The sequence below is a fragment of the Leucopleurus acutus genome (genome assembly GCF_964270905.1).
Source record: "Leucopleurus acutus genome assembly, chromosome: 6".
Classification (NCBI taxonomy): domain Eukaryota; kingdom Metazoa; phylum Chordata; class Mammalia; order Artiodactyla; family Delphinidae; genus Leucopleurus; species Leucopleurus acutus.
In genome coordinates this window covers 112,094,331-112,112,168 of record NC_139149.1, presented here as the reverse complement: position 1 = coordinate 112,112,168, position 17,838 = coordinate 112,094,331, and the positions used below count along the sequence as shown (strand labels likewise).

The window sequence follows — 17,838 nt, the reverse complement described above, 5'->3', positions numbered from 1 at the left end:
AAGTTTTTAAAAAAGTTTCTACCATAGTGATAATTCTCAAAATAGGGCAAAGTCCTGTAGGTGGCACATCAGAATCTGGGATGGGATGAGGCTCTAGCTTGAAAAAGTGCCTTACACTCTTAATCTTATACCTTGAAGATGAAGAGTCAGTTTTACAGGACAAGTGACAAAAATGACAGGTTAACAAATTTTTCTTAGCTGGAATAGATGCCCTATAAACTGTCTTTGAGGGGAAAGCAGAATCCCGGTGCGGGGTGTGTAACACTCCTCTAAAGGAGAGGCACCTGTCTGCAAGGAGTGGGTAAAGGACAGAGCTGGAGTCACGGGGAGAAAAAAACACCCGCAGCCCAGGCTTCATTACAACAGCGGAAATGTCCTTCTTTAATGCTGACAGCTTCTTACACAGCAGCCACCGTGCCTGCCTGTGGGGACACACCCCAGCCTTGCAAGGGAGGCGGAACACAAGCAGCTATTTCAAAAAACAGCGCTCACTATGACCCAGGTAAACAAAAGCTGCTAGGAGAGGAAGGACATCTAATCTGGGAAATAGGTAGGAAGGGGGAAGGCTTCTAAGAAGGAGGAACTAGTTGAGTCAAGTAACGAAAAGAATCCCCAGGTCCCACACGTGCAATCAGATGGTTATACGTGCAATGGTATATTCCTAGGATGACATTCCAAAGGACAGAACAAGGGCAGGTATGTAACGTGCCTCACTCCCCATTTTCACTAGAAAGTTTGGGTTGTCCTTGCCCACGGTGACGATCAAGGGCTCTCCCTCTGCAGGACCACACGCCTGCCCACTTCTCCCTCAGGCAGGCTCTCAGCCCGAAGCCTAACAACTTCCACGGAGCCCCGGTGTCCTTACCACCCCTAAGCTGCCCAAGAGCTCCACATATAAGCCGCGCAATTTTACTTAAACATGAGACAGAAAGAATATAAGGACAGCTCACGTTTTCTTAATACAAACTTAAGACGTATATATATTTTGAAAAGACTTTGCAAAATCCCACTGTATGAAAATATCACAATTTCTCCCCCCACCAAGGGATATACCGCTTCTAATTTCTCACTACTGTGAATAATGGACTATCACAAAATCGTACTTGTGAACGAACCTCATCACTCAGGATAAAGGCCAACAAGTGGGAACCATTTTCAGGTGCCTGCCATCCCCAGGGCCCTCCAGGGGTTAGGGAAACAGCCTTCACATCAGCATGTGAGGGGCCTGTCCCACCTTCCTCCCAACAATCCTTTTTGCCAGATTCACTGAGCTCGTCCACTTCTTTCATGAACTATCTATGTTACATCCCTCTGTCTGAATGCTCACCTGTTCCTTACTGACTCTATACTAAGGATACATATTTTATAATAGCATAGCCTATTTGCTTGTTTTATAGTGTTCTTCGATGTTAAGAAACCTACAATTTTTATACAGTCCATTCTTTATTACCATTACTTTTTTTTTGGGGGGGGGGGTGTTTTTTTTTAACCTTTATTTGCATTTATTTTTTGCAGCATTTATTCCCGGGCCATAAGTTTTTGTTTCTTCAGGTATATCTGTTTCTTCTGGGCAACCTCCTCTTCTGGTTTAGGAACAATCTATTCTTTTTCAGTAAGGATCATCTCAATGTGGCAGGGAGAGCTCATGTATGGGTTGATCCGACCATGAGCTCTGTAAGTCCTGCGCAGCATCTTGTGGGCTTTGTTCACCTGGATGTGCTCAGTGACCAGAGAATCTACATCTAAGCCCTTAAGTTCAGCATTACTCTGCATTTTTGAGCATGTGCAGTAAAAATTCAACACTCTTTTTGGGCCACCAACCCTGTGTCCAACCCCACTGTTTGGCCTGGGCACACCTACCAACTCCATCACTGTAACGACAGAACGGCACACATTGCTTCTTTAAAGTGACATCCTTCAGATACTTGGTGGCTTTTCGGATGTGCATATCCTCAATGGCCTGGGCAGTTTCACAAGTGTTCTTAAAGTGAACATGAAGATTTGAACCTCTTGACTTTCATGATTTTGTGGGGTTTTCTGGGTCAAGTGAATAGCGAACCATGTTTAGAGGTCACCTCAGGCTGCTTACTGGAAAAGCTACCATCACTTTTAATGTTTAGAAAGTCCTCCAATACTCCTATTTAGGAATTTTTCATAAAACAAACAGCAGAGAGTAACATTTTTTGCTTCTACCTTTTGGTTTCCGTTTTTACACAGATTTCGAAATCTTTTTGCATATATTATTTGGTAGGATTAGGGCTCTTTGTTATTCTTTAAGGCTCTTTCCTATTCCATGCATTTATTCTTTTAGATAAACTACAATAATCTTTTCAAATTCTAAACTACTGATGTGGGGATTTAAAATAAAATGTTCTAATCTTTTGAACTCATTACTAGTGAGGCTGGTTCACGGTCCTCTTGTACACTAGCCAGATCAGAGTTTTTGCTATGGGTTGGAATAGTTTTACAAAATGGGGCGGGGGGGGGGGCGGATTATACGCTTTTTCTAACTCTGGTTTAATTTACACTGTTCAAGAACTAGCTTTTCTTCTTGAAACACGGAAAGAATTTGCTGGCAAAAATAGCAACGGGGGCTTCCCTGGTGGCGCAGTGGTTGGGAGTCCGCCTACCGATGCAGGGGACACGGGTTCGTGCCCCGGTCCGGGAGGATCCCACATGCCGCGGAGCGGCTGGGCCCGTGAGCCATGGCCGCTGAGCCTGCGCGTCCGGAGCCTGTGCTCCGCGACGGGAGAGGCCGCAACAGTGAGGGGCCCACGTACCGCAAAAAAAAAAAAAAAAAAAAAAGCAACGGGCCAAAGCCCTTTTGGGAGGTAATCCTTTGCTCAGCTGTAAAAGTGTTCTTATAAATGCAAATCTCTTTCACACCCACCACCACTATTTCTAATTTTGTTAGTGCTTCCTGGTGCCCCCACCCTGTGGTCAGAGCTGCCAGGTTGGTTTCTTTCTTTTCTAAGAACTAGGCTCGACTTCATTAAACAATGGAAATTACTGACTGCCGATTCATCTCCCACCTTGAATCCTTCTCATTCTCCGCATTTAAGCGATTAGCTTCCTGGGCTTTCTCAGCCATCCATCTGGTGACCAGCTCCTGGTTCTCCTCAGTAGTCTTCCTCAGTTTCTCCTCCAGGGCAGTGAAAGTGATCTGCAGGGCATCATATTCATCCTTCAGGGTCTGGTTGGCTCTTTCAAGGTCCTGAAGCTTAGTGCGTAGTTCCAGGCACTCGGTCTCGAGATCAGAGATGGTCTGCAAGCATTCTGCAATTCTGAAAACATGACGGGAGAGGGATACTGCACAAGACCTGTGTGAGCTTGGGCACCAACAATGACCTCAGCCATCACAGCAGGCACCTCACTTGGCCAAGCCCAGCCCCAGGGGTTTACAGGACAATCCCATTAATGGAGAGGAAACACCTAGGGCAAAATTCATCCAGACTATGAATGACTAGTTAAAGTATCTTTTAGAAAAGCAGGATGGGAAGGAAAAGGGAGCTTTTGATGCTGAAATAGTGTAGTAATGGGAGATTAAAAGGAGGCTGGGTATCTTGTGCATTCCATCAGCTCTATCACTCACTGAGTGTGAACGCCTGAGCAGGCTCCCCACCTTTCTAAGCCTCTAGAGAGCCCTCTCTGCGGAGTAAGGGAAAAGGCACAGATGAGACCCAGGCTCCCCTCCAGCTCAAAGATCCTAGGATTTGGAGTCCCTGTTTATCTTGACCGGTAGGCTTCTCCCAGATCAAGAACAACCCTGCCCACAAACTCATCCCCGTTCCCAATGGCCGGGCACTGGGCTATCTTGGTCCCATCCCCACCACAGAAGACACCCGCTCCCCCAGGCAATGGCCATGGGGAGAACTGTGAATGCCTCAGGGACACTTCGAAGAGCGAAGCTGACTTCTCAGGGGTGTGCTGGGGCCCTGGAGGACGGAGGGCACTCTTCTTGCCTTTTCCATCCTCAGAGGGTAGAAAAGGACCCCAGGCTATGTATGCACAGAAACGAAACTTGTGCTGAGCCCAGTGTGGCTACTGTTTGCCACCGATCACCACTGGCCCCGCTCACAAGAGTACAGTAAAACAGGCGGTGAGATCCCACGACCAGTCCCGAAGGAAGCGTGCTCTCTACTCACTTGGCTTCATTCATCTGCATCTCCTTGTCCTTCTGCTGCATTTGGTTATTCAGGTCAATCACCAACTGAGCTAACTGGGGGTAAAGAAGAACACTTTCATAAACAAGAGATTTTAGGACCTCAGTTGGAAACTCATAATTGCGGTTTACTTTAAAGAAAAAACAGGTGCCTGTGCGGTGGGGCCAAGGCACCAAGAAGAAACGAGCTGGGTGGCCGAGAGGAGAAGGGGCTGTGCGGGGGGCATAGTGTGCGCTTTCCCTGTTGAAGGCAGCCTTGGATAGACGAGCAACGCTCCAGGTGACCGCCAGGTTCCTGCTGAGAACGCCTGGCTACCCCTCCACCCCAGCTACCTTTTCCGACTCTTCAGCTGATAATCAATTCAGCTGAAGTAATGGTAAGTTGCACTTTTTCATAACTTGCCATTAGACCACCACCCAGTGTAAACACAGCCCAGGACTTGATTCTTCCTAATGAATTTTTCTGAAATTGCAGGTTTCACGCTTTATGAAGGTATTAGTTAAGACTTTCAGTCAATCAAGGAGTAAGCTTCTTTCTTTTTATGTTTCTCCACTTGTACCTTTCATGCCATCTTGGAGCATGACAACCTGGTTGTTATCTCAATGGCTTGCCCACCTGTTGACAGAGGTCTCACATCTTTTCCGTTGTTTCATTCCCACAGATAGAGCTGGTGATGCCGTATGTAGCCAGGATGGCTGCAAATTCCAGTGGGAGTGCCTGCCCCACCCCCGGACCCCCAAGACAGACGAGGAGAGGAGCTATCTTTACCTCCCCACGTTTCTTGTGTAATTCAGTCAGTTCTTCTTGGTGTTTAATCCTCAGCTGGGCCATTTCTTGCAGCTGACTATCATTCCATGCACCATCATGTCCAGGACTAAATGCCCCAACCAGGCAGATGAAGAGAACGTGCAAACAAGAGAAAAAAAAAAATCAGACCCCAGAGCCCTTCAATCAGGCACTGGAACAATAACCTTAGAATTTCAAACCTGTACATGACAATATAGCCAAGAAAGCAGTTCAGTTCTCCAGGCCAATAGAGTTATAAGTCACTACAAACCTAAAGTAGAAAGTAGGAGATATGAGACACAGGGTAAAACCAACCAGCCACAACCCATACCACCAGCTGCGTCAGGAATAAAGGATGGGTTCCGGAATAAAGTTCAGGTAAACGGGGAGGAGACAACGAGGTCCACTCACCCGACAAGTATCTGAGTGCCGGCTCTGTGCTAGGCCGTGTTTTGGTGCCTAGCGGGGAGAAGGCAGGGAACAGGAAGCTGCACAATCGGCTAAGAGTAGACAGACAACAAATGAGTAGATGGATGGAGTCAGGTGGTCAGATATGCTGTGAAGAAAAACTAAGCAGTGTAAAGAAGGGGACAGAGCGACAGGGCTCCTGTTCCACGTGCGGTAATCAAAGGCATCCCGAGGGGTGACACTTGACTGAAGACTGGAAAGAGTGAGGAACAAGCCATGCGGACCCGGGGGCGGGGCCCTGTGAGTGGAGGGAACAGCAAGTGTTGGAGAGGCTGGGGGCAAGTGTGACCACAGCGCCCAGGGCAGGGGGTGCAGGGAGGATCGGGGAGGCCACGCAGAGCCTCGTAGGCCCCCGAGGACTGTGGCTTTTCCTATGCATGACTGGAAGCCGCCGAGGGTTTTGAGCAGAGGAACGACTTACGTTTTGAAAGGATCGCTACAGTTGCTGGGTGGAGAGCACACTGCAGGGGTTAAGGGCAGAAACAGCGAGACCAGTTAGCAAGCTATTACATATTCCAGACTCAGAAAGTGCAGATCGGGACAAGGTGACGGCAGCGGAGGCGGTGAGACGTGGTCAGATCCTAGCTAGATCCACTCTGGAGAGACTGCAAGACTTGCCTTTGAATTGGTTGTGGGGAATGAGAGAAAGACAGGAGTCGAGGACAACTCCAAGGCTTTTGCCCTGAGTGGCTGATTAAAGGTAGGCGTCACCTACTGAGGCAGAAGGACAGGGGCAAGAGGTTGGGGGAGGCCTGAAGAGCAAGTTCACCGTGGACATCCAAGTGGGCATGTCAAGTGGAAATTGCATATTGTTAAGAGTCTGAACTTCAAGTAAAGAGGTCCAAGCTGGAGGCTGACATATAGAAGCTGTCAGCAAACAGATGTATCTAAAGCCATGGACGGAGCTCAGGCCACCTCGAGAGTCAATGGAATTTGGGAAAGTTTGCAGGTGTTTGCATACTATCTCAGAAATAACAGCAGGTGAACAGAACTGTGGATCTGTAATGCAGGAGAGGGGTCTTGGCTGGAGCTACAGGTGTAAATTATCAGACTACAGTGAGTAGCTGAAACCACTCCCCAGGGAAAGCACACAGATGGAGAAAAGGAAGATGGCTGGCAAACTAGGATGCCACCATCTGAAGTGGGGGCACTGTCTCTTCCCAATGGCCGGTAAGAAATAAAGAGGGAAAAGGCAGCAGAATGATGCTCCCTCCTAAATCTACCCTCCATCTCTAAAAGCATTTTTCTTACATGTTCTAAGAAACACTAATATTGCATTCTTTGAGGCAACATAGTGCTTCCCCAATCTTGGCCCATGAACTAGAAGCCAAGAGACTAGAAAGCGGCACATACCTTATAAGAAACCACCCTAAATTAGGCAGAAGAAGCAACAGGCCTGGGTGATTGATTGCATATGGGGATTAGAAGGAAAAGAAATAATTTTTATCAAATCCCCTTATTTTAATGCAAAGCAATGTGAAATATGCAAAACATAAAACTAGCCTGTTCCTCCAAGGAGCTGAAGAGAATCCTAAGAAAAGGCAAGGATACAGGGCACTCATTCCTCTGCTCAAAGCCTTTTACCACTTCCAACCTTATTCACAATAAAAGTCAAACTTCTTACAAAAGCCCAGTAACAGTGCTTCACTAGGCAGAAAAAAAAAGAATCACCTAGAGAGTAGGTTTCAGATTCTTGGGCCCCATCCCAGAACGATCCATCAGGTCGATGAAGAAAAGGGTCAATAATCTGCATTTCTAACATGCTCCCGGGTGTCTTGGATACTTCACAAGGACTGAGTAGCCACTAAAGCAGTGGTTCTTACATGTTAGAGGTCATCAGAATCACCTAAAGGTTCTTAAAACAAGACTACTGGGCGCCACCCCTAGAGTTTCTGAAACAGGAGCTCTGGGGTGAGGCCCAACATTCTGCATTTCTAACAAATCTCTGAGGCTGTGGTCTAGCAGGCATACTTAGAAAACTGTTGGAATCAACTATTTCTCAGGGATGAGTTTCACTTTGATTTATTCAGTAAGCAAAGGGATTAAAACACTTGAGAGGAGTCAGATAATTAACGAGATAAAGCTTTTTAAGCACAGTGTGTTTCAAGATTAATTAGAATGCGATGGGCAGGACTTGAGAGCCCAGAAGAGAGAGAAAGCAGCCAATGAGATCCCCGTCTTCTGTGAATGCCTGTATCCTACTGGCACTCACCTCACTGAGCTACTCTCCCCCACGAGGCTCAGGTGCTTGCGAACAAGGACTCTTGGCTTATTCATCTCTGTATCCCAACGCCTGGCCCACACTGTAGTCACAAAATGACTCAGTGAACGAGACCCCTGCCATAGTCTAGGAATGGAAGCAACGAAGCTGGTGGCACACAAATGCAAACCAAGGGACAGATGCACAGGACACTCGGGCAAAGAATCAACAGGCCTGGCTGACTGCAAAGGGGGAGGGGCAGGACACCAAGGGAAAAAGGAATCATAGCTGACTTGTGGAAAATAAGGATACCATTAATAGAAACAAGGCAGTCAGGAAGAGGCCTGACTGAACACAAGTTTGCAGGAAGGACGGACTTCCAGTTAAATTACCACCCCAGTGATACTCAGTTAAAAGAATGTTGTATATTTATTTATTGCACCTTTCCAAGCAAATGAGTTTCGCTGACAGATAAAGGATGCAGGAATATAGTCACCAAGAGGCTAACCAGATAGAAATAAAATGTTTCAAGGTTTCAGTTGACTGAATTTAGATGAAAAAGGGCGAAATGGATTCTCTACACCTAAAGTTGACCAGAACACAGCAACTAATATTTTAAATCCTGCAGAAGGCCTCCCAGGACCACAGCTAGGCATGATCTCCTGAATTGTTCTTAAGCAACAATGGAACCTAGGCCGGGCCATCTGTTCCTCTTTCTAATCCGGTCTGCCTGGAGACCACCTCGCCAGATGAGGAAACACGGATGGCAAGTAATTAGCAGATATGGCTATAGGAGTAAATGACAAGCTACACCCAGCATTTCTGTTTTTTTCCTAAAATCCTAAATTACCATCAGCTCTGTTTTTACAATTGCTAAATGTTAGCTGATATGCAAAAAAGCTTGTAGATTTTAGAACAATAATGGGTACTGTTCCCATACAAACCACAAAATTTAATATGCAAACGTGATGAACAAATGGAAAAGGAGGACAGTAAGACTCTAGAATGATTCCATTTAAGCCACTCGCGTGAAGTATGGCTTTAAGGTTTTTTTGGACCATGACCCTCAAAAAGAGATAGTTTACATGAATGACCCAAGTAAAGATACTAAACTCCCCACCATGAACACATACTCACATATTTAGTGAAGCAATACTTAGTCTTCCTATAAAATGCAAATTTCTGCCTAATCTTTCTTAAAAAAAAAAAAGCTTTCTGCAACCCACTGGTTTGACTGCACACTAAGATACATGGAAACAACACTGAACTAAAAAGGATCACATAGACCTGTGGCGCTGATGTTTACAGGCCAGTCAATCTTGTACTGACAAGATCTATGTAAATCTGCTCAAGAATGCTTACTTGTCTGATTATTCAGAAAAAGTGAACGCTGGCAGGCTACAGGAGGAACTGGCCTGGTTACTCGCCTTAAGCAATTTCTCAAGCTCACATCGTACTGATGATGAGCCTTCTAGGTGGGTAGCTACGTACCTTCAAAAAAAACTTAAATAGTTAGTTATTTGGCTTCAGAAGTTTTTATTTGAAAGGAACTGACAAAAAGTGGAGCACAAACACAGTACTTGGTTTGCTTCAAAATAAGGGAAGTGACGACTGAACTGAGACAAATTTCAATTAAAAAGGAGACACAAACAATACAGGATAGTTTCAGAATACCTTATCTCATGCCTGTTTGGTATGTCATGCTTTTCAGCTTGTAGCTTATGGGCCAGCACTGAATGAAGATCTGACTTTTCCAGCAACTTGTTATCTAGCAAAGAAAAAAAAAAAGTTATTACAACCCAGGTATGCTTTATTACTACTTAACATCTTATAAAGATTTGGACCAAAGAAATAACCAGAAGATGACTGGGCAGGTTTCACTTTTAAGAGGTATCAAAGTACTAGGCACTGTACTTTACCACCGATTACAGCAATCGTCCAAACTCCAGGCACATGCGCTCCTTAGACGCTTCCTGGCCCAAGCACAGGCAGCCCAGACAAAGGAACCTATGAAAAATCCCTCCAAAACGCCCCCGTGCCCATGCTTTCTACTCCCACAGCTACCTGTTTCTACCTGGGAAAGAGGCAACAAACATACCAAAACACAATGGAAAAGTGAAGTGCTATGCATCTCTAAGTAAGAGAGGAAACCTTTACCTTATTATATTTGGAAGTTTTTTAGAAAGAAGATACTTTTTTTTTTTTTTTTTGTGGTGTGCGGGCCTCTCACTGTTGTGGCCTCTCCCGCCGCGGAGCACAGGTTCCGGACGTGCAGGCCCAGCAGCCATGGCTCACGGGCCCAGCAGCTCCACGGCACGTGGGATCTTCCCGGACTGGGGCACGAACCCACGTCCCCTGCATTGGCAGGCGGACTCCCAACCACTGTGCCACCAGGGAAGCCCTGGAATTTTTTTTAAAAAGATTTTTTTAATGTGGATCATTTTTTAAAAGTCTTTATTGAATCTGTCACAACATTGCTTCTGTTTTATGTTTTGGATTTTTGGCTGCGAGGCATGCAGGATCTCAGCTCCCTGACCAGGGATCAAACCCACACCCCCTGCAATGGAAGGCCAAGTCTTAACCACTGGACTGCCAGAAAGTCCCTGGAATATTTAATCTAAGATCAGGGCACTAGGGATACAAATACAAACCAGAGTCCCTGACCTCAAGGAGCTAAAAAAGTGTAATGGGGGTGGGGGTGGGGTGGAGGTCAAGTACAAAAAGGAAGAGTGAACTTTTACTCATTTTCTCAGATGGTTTCACAGGTGAAGACAACAGACAGTCCAAGCAGAAGGTCTAGAGAGTTGTTCAGTAAATGGCTAGAAATAAAAGTTTGCACCAACACATGAGAGGGCAGGATGAGAAATTCAGACCTCTTCTTACTGGCAATAGCGAGACAACAGATTTTAAAAGCAGGCAGTGACATGAACAGATATCAATGAGTAAGAAGTCAAAGATTATTCTGAGGTTCCCTGCTCGTCCAACTGGGTGCAAGATCCTAACATGCCAGAGAACACAGGAGCAGAGAGCTCAAGGAAGAAAACGAGTCCTTGGAACTTAATAAATGTGACAGGGAACACAGTGCAGAAATTCAAAAGAAAAGTCAGGGCAAGAAATGACATGCATGCAGGGGGCCAGTGAGATCAGAAGTGGAAGGGGGTGCACAAAGCAGAACAAGAAAGTGACCACAGGAAACTTACAGAAAAGCCACACCTGACAGGGGCTTTCAGATCCCCAACGTCTGGGATTAGCGATGCTTCACAGCAAAAGCTGGAAGGGTTTATGCTAGTGACTATTCCTGTCAGAATAGCTTATCTTTCCTCTTAAAGAGTTGAGTCCTACTTCTTGATATCTAAAAATGGAAATCCTGGGCAGAAACAGAAACACTATCTTCATCAATATTAATTTAATAAATTAGCTCAAGAGAACAGGGAAGTGATTCCAAACTTGAATGTTCACCAGTGTCAAAGGGCTCTAATAAGATCTTCAAAATGTTACAGCTAGGTGCCCTGTGATATCAAAGACATGAGGTATTCAAGAGGGATCCTTCTTACAAGTTCCTCTCACTCAAAGGCCACCTGCTGTCCCCAGAGCCTCTTTTCATCTTTCTCTTCAGGCTCAGAGGCAGGACTGAACGGGAAACTCTGGTTGACTGCTTTGGGAGGCTAGGAATGAAGAGTGAGGCTGTTCCACCATCTAGAAATGACCTCCCAAATGTCAGTCCCCTGCCTCAACTGCAGATTTTAACAGGCCAAGGTTGTCTTGCCCTCTTGCCCCCCCACCCCAGCCTCCTCTCCTAGCTCCCGGGCATGCATTACTCACTATAGCTGTTTTAAAGTCGTGTTCCCTCTCCAGGACTGACCTGTCTTTCTGACTTTCCTCCAACATCCTCCACCCCTTCAAGATGTCCATTTTCAAAGTGCAGAAAAACACTCAATTGTGTCAATGTGATTACAAGCACCTTCCATTTATAGACAGTTACGCAGATGGCTTTCAAAGCACTTATACGCACAGCACTGTGTTTATGAAGCAGGCAAGGTGAGCTTCACGCCTAGTTTATAGATGCAGCAAACCAGACTCAGGTAAGTGAGGCTGGTAAGGGGAGTATCGTCAGACCTCCAACCCAATTTGACCTTCAGTGTATTAGCTTTTAAAGAATAAGCATATGATGAAATACCCGATGACCTGAATTTATGTAACCCATGAGGAATCGTTTCAGCAAGGAGTTTCCTGTGCTTCTGGCTTTCTGAAAGAGCACTGGGCTGCCAGCCTCTTAAGAGTGTAAGGAATCAGCACAGGAGTGGCACATTCATCATCTCCCTTTTCTCCCCATTTTAGTTAAGAGGATGGGCTCAGCAAAAGCAAGAAGGCCATTTCTTGGGGGACCCAATGAGAAAGGCAAAAGTGCAAAAAAGTCAGGAGCCATCAAGTCTGTGTCCAAATCCAGGCCCTATCATTAATCTGCTGTACCTCCCCAGAGAAATGACCTAATCTCTCTCAGTCTCAATTTTCTCATTTGTATAAAGGGCAACAGGACCTGCTTCGTAGAATTTTCGGAAAGATAAAGTGAAACGACACATGCCAAATATTTACGACAGCACTCAAGCTTGTCTCTACCTTAGAATTACTTGGGGATCACCAAGAAATACTGACACCTGTGTCCCACCTCTACTACTGGGGTTTCGTTGGTCTGGGATGTGGCCTGGGCTTTATAATTTTTAAAAGATCCCCACCTGATTGTAATGTGCAGGTAAGTTCAGGAACCATAAATTTAGCACAATCAGAATTCAATAAAGGGCACCCACTATTACACTGAACTGCATCATCAACATGATTTGAGATTTGCAGGCTTACTTCAAGGGGTAGACAGAACCAGAGGTCCGAAGAGTGTCCCGTTTCTTCCCCCAAATGTGTCGTCAGTTATGGTAAAATGGGGCGGAGGGGCAAGGAAAGGCTCTTTAGAAGGCATCTAAGGGCACAAACATTTTTGTACTCAAATTGCAGCAGCGGGGGTGGGTGTGGGCCACCTCTTTCACACTGAAGTTTTCAACGACAGTAAAGACTGTGATGTCCCAACTAAAAAGTACGTTAAGACTCAAGATGTGTAATATGTAACAGTCAAAACACACCAAAGTGGAGGAAGAACAACAGATCTTCAGGAATGAAAGGCAAACATTTCGCTACACTCTGAAGACGACGGTAACGGAGCGAGTTACTGCTTCAAGTCAGTGCCCGTGTCAGTAACAACACGATGCCCGAAACAGGATGTTTCTGGAACCGGCCTATTTAAGTAACACAAGCATTATGTGAGCTGCTGGGATTTACAAACACAGACATGAACGGTGCCTGCCCGTGAAGAATACCCAATTGAGGAGGAAAACCCAGCACAGTCACACCCAAGAATAAAGTGAAAGAGGAAAAGATCTAAAAAGGCGTTTGGGGGTCCAAGGCGCTGGGTACCCGGGGCGGCCTCAAGGCGCGCGGGAGGCGCGGGGGGCTCGGCCTCGGGTTCCCGCTGGCGCCCCGCATGCCTCGGCTGGGCCCGCCCGCCCGCCCGCCCGCTCCCGGGACCCGCCAGCCGCTCACACTGCAGGATGATCTCTTCGAACGCCTGCCTCTGCAGCCGGTCCCGGCGCCTCAACTCCTCCGAGATGTGGCGCTTCCAGCGGGGGAAGACGGAGGCGCGGAGGCCCGACGACATGTCGCGCGCTGCCCCGGCGCCTTAGCGCCGCCAATCCGCACGGGGGCTGGCTGCCGCGGCCCGCACCATGAGGCAACCTGCGGGCGCGGGAGGACCAGCAGCCCCAGGTTTCAGGTCCACGAACAGGCCTCCCCCGATGCAATCCAGGACGGACTTCCGGCTCCTGACGGAAATGGCTTCGGACAGAGCCAGAAAGCCCGCCTCCTCATCCGACGTCTTACGCCACACGCACGCACATGTCCGGCGCCGACTCAGGGCGCTGCCTGATGATAGCATCCCGAGGCCGGAAGTGCCTGCCGCACAGATGCGGCCGCTAGGAGGCGTGCGGGCCACGTTGGAGGCTCGGCCTTGCGGGGTCGGGGGCGGAGAAAGGAAAAGGCAAAAGGGAGGCTTCCGCCCACTTGCTGTTTCCTTTGCTTGCTTTTCCCCGTTTTATATTTTCTTTCTTAGCCTGCCTCCCTTTTCTTCATGTCAGTTTACAAGCAGAAGTAAACTCCTCACATGGTAGCTGTGTGACTATAGATGAGAGACAGCATTCCTAAGCCTCAGTTTCCTAATCTGTAAAATGGGGAAGATCCCTAAACCGGGAAGGAATGATACCTATCCCACAGGATTGTCGTGAGGATTAAAAGTAATAAACTATATAATGCAATTCACACTGCGCCTGTACATAGTAAGCCTAACCTTACCTAGACACTTGGTATCCGTCGAAGTCCTAACCAAAGATTGGTTGCTTTAAGCAAGAGCAACCCAGTGGCCTTCGAAAAAGGTTTTTTTTTTGCAATAAAGAAATGGAATGCAAAGAACCGCTAAAGAAAATGCGAATAGATTAGCTATGTAAATCATTAGAAGCCTAGAAATTATCTATGACCTAAAAGTAAATGGGTCCTTAGAAGGTCATTTAAGGGTTAGGATACAAATAGGATTTTGAAAGAGAAAAAGGACAGTTTGCCAGTAGATGAAAGCAGAAGATGAAAGACAGACTCGGGAGAAGATGACATCTATCAACTCAGTAGAATGGGAAACCTTGGTCTGTAGTAGAATCATCTGAGTTCCATCTGCATTTAACAAGTTAGTAAATTTATTGCATGAAAATGGAGCCGGACAAAATAGGAGGCAGAAGAGAGGAAAGGAATGTCAGAATCTGCCTTCTCTTTCAATATGTCTCAAGTCCAGAGGAAGATCCTTCACAGACAGAGAAGAAGGCCTTTCCTCTCCTGTGGAACCCAGGAGTAGGACAGTTAGGATTCTAGACCTGTAAAGATATTTTGTCAGCAGCCAGTACTGAGTGATCTGAATTTGTGGGAAAGACCCATGGGGATCAGAAATAGAAGGGACTTCCTCACACACTGAAGCAAATGAAGAAGCAGGTTCTGAAAGTCACGAAGAATGCCTCTAAATGTAACAGTGGTACCAACCTCAAAAGAGCCTAGAATCAAATCTTGACAGTTGAATATGCTGATTTCCCAGACAAGATTATGATTCAACCATGTTAACAAATTTGCAGAACCAGCAATTCCCTTTACAGGAATGTATGTCAACAAATATTTGGACAAAGGCCCAGAGAAAACTGTCACAGCATTGTTAGAAATAATGGAGAGTTGGGAAATATCTATTGATTTCCACCAATGAGAATTAAATTACTGTATATTTATTGTTCAAAAAAGTTCATAATAAAAGGAGTATATGATATAAATCTAATTGATGTAAAATTAGTATGTCCCTGGATCTCATAGGCAAAGTTTGTTGAATGAGTAGAGAATATAATTTCTAAACTAAGGATACTAAGCTCTGTAGGTCTGCCCTCTCCCTACCCGGCCAGCTTTGCCCAGTGAGCACTGCAGCCTCCGTGGGCACTCCTCCTCTCTTCTGCTCACCACTCTCCCTCCCAGTGCAGGGCCTTTGGATTCACTGTGCTTCTGTTGGGCAAACCCTTCCCTTCTGACCTTTATGAGTTAACTCCTATGAGTTAATTCTCAGCTCAGTAGTCACTTCCTCACAACCTTCAAGTAACAGATCTTCACAACTAGGTCAGATTGCCCAATGACACGTGGACCTCTCCGTTCTAGCATTTATCACAGTTGCAGCTTCACATGTTTTTTATCATTACTTGCTTAAGGCGTGTCTCCCCGCCACAGACTGTAACCTCCACAGCAAGAGCCGTTTCTGTCTTTGTTCATCATTTTACCTCCAGCAAGGGCGTGAAGTCTTTCATATAATTAGGTGCTCAGTAAATGTTGTTTAATTAATGAATGGAATATATGAAAATATTTTCTCTGGGAAGTAGCATTGCTGGTGTTCTTTTGTTGTATGTATTTTCTATATCTTACATGCATTTTCTAATCGTTATCCATTATATACATACTATATATGCAAGAAAAAGTTATAGAAATGAACATAGATTTATCGATAAAACCATTTCTTCAGCAGAGTGCTAGGTTCTGTGGGAGATAACTAATAAGCGGGAACACTTCTAACAACATTATGGGCCGTGCACTCTTCTGAATATTTCACGTGTTGTCACTCTCTTAATCCTCACAACAACCCTACTCAGTAAGGTTGTTATTAGCTACTCTTAGCATCTTTGTTCTCATTTACAAATGAGGAATCTGAGGCCCGCAGGGGTAAGTCACTGGCCTGAGCACACCTGGCTATTTATTGGCCAGACCTGGCTTCAGACACAGGCAGTTTGACTCTAGCGTCTGTGACTTAATTACTGCACTCCATTGTGCAGTTTCTGTTTCTGCTGACATTGTAGTTTGGCTCAACGAGAATACGTAAAACAAAGAATAATTTGAAATGATTTGAAATCAATTCCTAAATTAGCCAATAGGGAGGGCATCCCATCGAAGAGCAAAGTCACCAAAGTCGGTGGTTCGGAAGCCTCAGGTGTGTTCCCCGGACCCTGAGGGGACTGGCTGGAGGGAGGATGAGTAATGAGTAATAGGAAGGAGGAGGAAATGAGGTTGTCTGAATATTGCGGAGACAAATCATGGATCTTAAAAGAAGCGTTTTTATTTGTTCTGGTAAATACTGAGTGTCTAAAGGATGCAGCATGCTTTGCTGGATAGCGATATCTATGAAATGGATTCTGCCCGCCTGTAATGGATGTAAGATACATGTGAAGTGATGCTCCAGTTCTGAGGAACTCAAGTGCAACCTTCCAAGAATTGTCCTATTTACTTCTGTCCTTTCCCTTTTGGTCCCCCTGCTTTCCTTTATCTTTCAATCAGCAAGTGGTCAAACAGCTGGGTCCTGGTGTGGGTCAGGCACAGGGTGAGCACTGCCTGGAGACAAAGATGGCCAGACTTGGATCCTGGCCTCAAGGAGCTCACTCTTCAGGAAGGGAGATCTGAATGTGATTGTGTATGAATGTACGGAATTATAAAGTCAAAAAGACCCAGCCAGCGCCCAGGGCTTTTGATTCTCTTCTGTTATTTTTTACTCTTGCTTTTATTCTTTTTTAAAAATATAATTGCCTGTTTTAAAAAAATATGGCTCGATCTTTATTTCCACTCCTTTTCAGCTGTTCTCAAAATTAGATCACTAAAAATGAAAGTAAGATAAGCTAACCATGTTCCTGTGTTAACTGCCGTAACCTAGTAAACCTAGTGACTGCTGGAGTAAATGAAAGGATAGCCAAGAATCCAACCGACGTGGATTTTCAGACACACCGATGATCCTTCCAAATGTCACATTTTTTGGCGCTGGACATTTTTACCCCTTGGCTTTTCTTTGTTTCCTTTAGTGTTATTGTGTTTGCAGACATATGAATGAATACCACCTGACATTTCCATTATAAAGACTCTGTGCACGCGGAGTAAAACCCGTACAGGTCTCATCACCCACTCCATAGATGTTGACACTTAGATTTCACATTTTAAAAATGACTGTCTGACGTAGGTATTATCCCTGTACCCCAATACAAGCATTATAGTAAACTTTAACTTTATTAGAGAAAGGCCTTGTTATCCCTTTTATAAATTGACAGCCAAGTGTCTGGAATGGTGGCTGGAGGATTCAGCATGGCACATCTAACAAGCTGGGACAATGGCTAGAGAGAGAGAGTGTCTCTGTGGGAAGTCATCTCCCTTGGTTTGCCTCTTTGCTCTTTAAAGAGATGATAAAATTTCTCCCAGACACTACTGCCCTCTCCTACTATGAATAATACCTAATGTTAAATGAGTGATTTTTGCATGCCAGATACTTTGCTCAACATGGCTTAACTTATTTAATTCTCAAAACACTACCACGTAGGTACTATTAGTATGTCCTTTTGCAGATGAGGAAACTGACACGCAGAGGTCAGGTAGCTTGTCTGATGTCACAGAGTTAGTAAGAGGCAGAACTCGGATTCAGTTGAGGAAGGCTGGTGCCAGAACCCAGCCATATGACCATATGTCCCTCTGCTATGGATCAGGGTATAAAGGTTCTGGCTGTTTTTTTGTTTTGTTTTTGTTTTTTAGGGTGAGATCGAGTATCAGAATGCTTTTGACTGCAAGCAACAGAAGTGCAGTTCG

General features: G+C 45.5%; 1 protein-coding gene and 1 pseudogene across 3 annotated transcripts in view; both read right to left on the bottom strand.

The window, feature by feature from the left end:
• Window positions 1-13,445, bottom strand: part of ATG16L1 (autophagy related 16 like 1) — a 45,904-nt gene extending 32,459 nt beyond the window's left edge. For both annotated transcript variants that reach the window (XM_082841218.1, XM_082841219.1), the window contains exons 1-5: window positions 13,204-13,445; window positions 9,292-9,385; window positions 4,932-5,037; window positions 4,146-4,219; window positions 3,033-3,284 (exon numbers count right to left, since the gene is read on the bottom strand). In XM_082841218.1, coding sequence (XP_082697344.1) covers window positions 3,033-3,284; window positions 4,146-4,219; window positions 4,932-5,037; window positions 9,292-9,385; window positions 13,204-13,318 — 641 coding nt within the window. In that variant the 5' untranslated portion in view covers window positions 13,319-13,445. The remainder of the gene's footprint in view (window positions 1-3,032; window positions 3,285-4,145; window positions 4,220-4,931; window positions 5,038-9,291; window positions 9,386-13,203) is intronic.
• On the bottom strand, window positions 1,289-2,062 carry LOC309963080 (large ribosomal subunit protein uL22-like; annotated as a pseudogene). The gene has a single exon. The product of its transcript is annotated as a large ribosomal subunit protein uL22-like (transcript).
• Window positions 13,446-17,838: the final 4,393 nt, after the last annotated feature.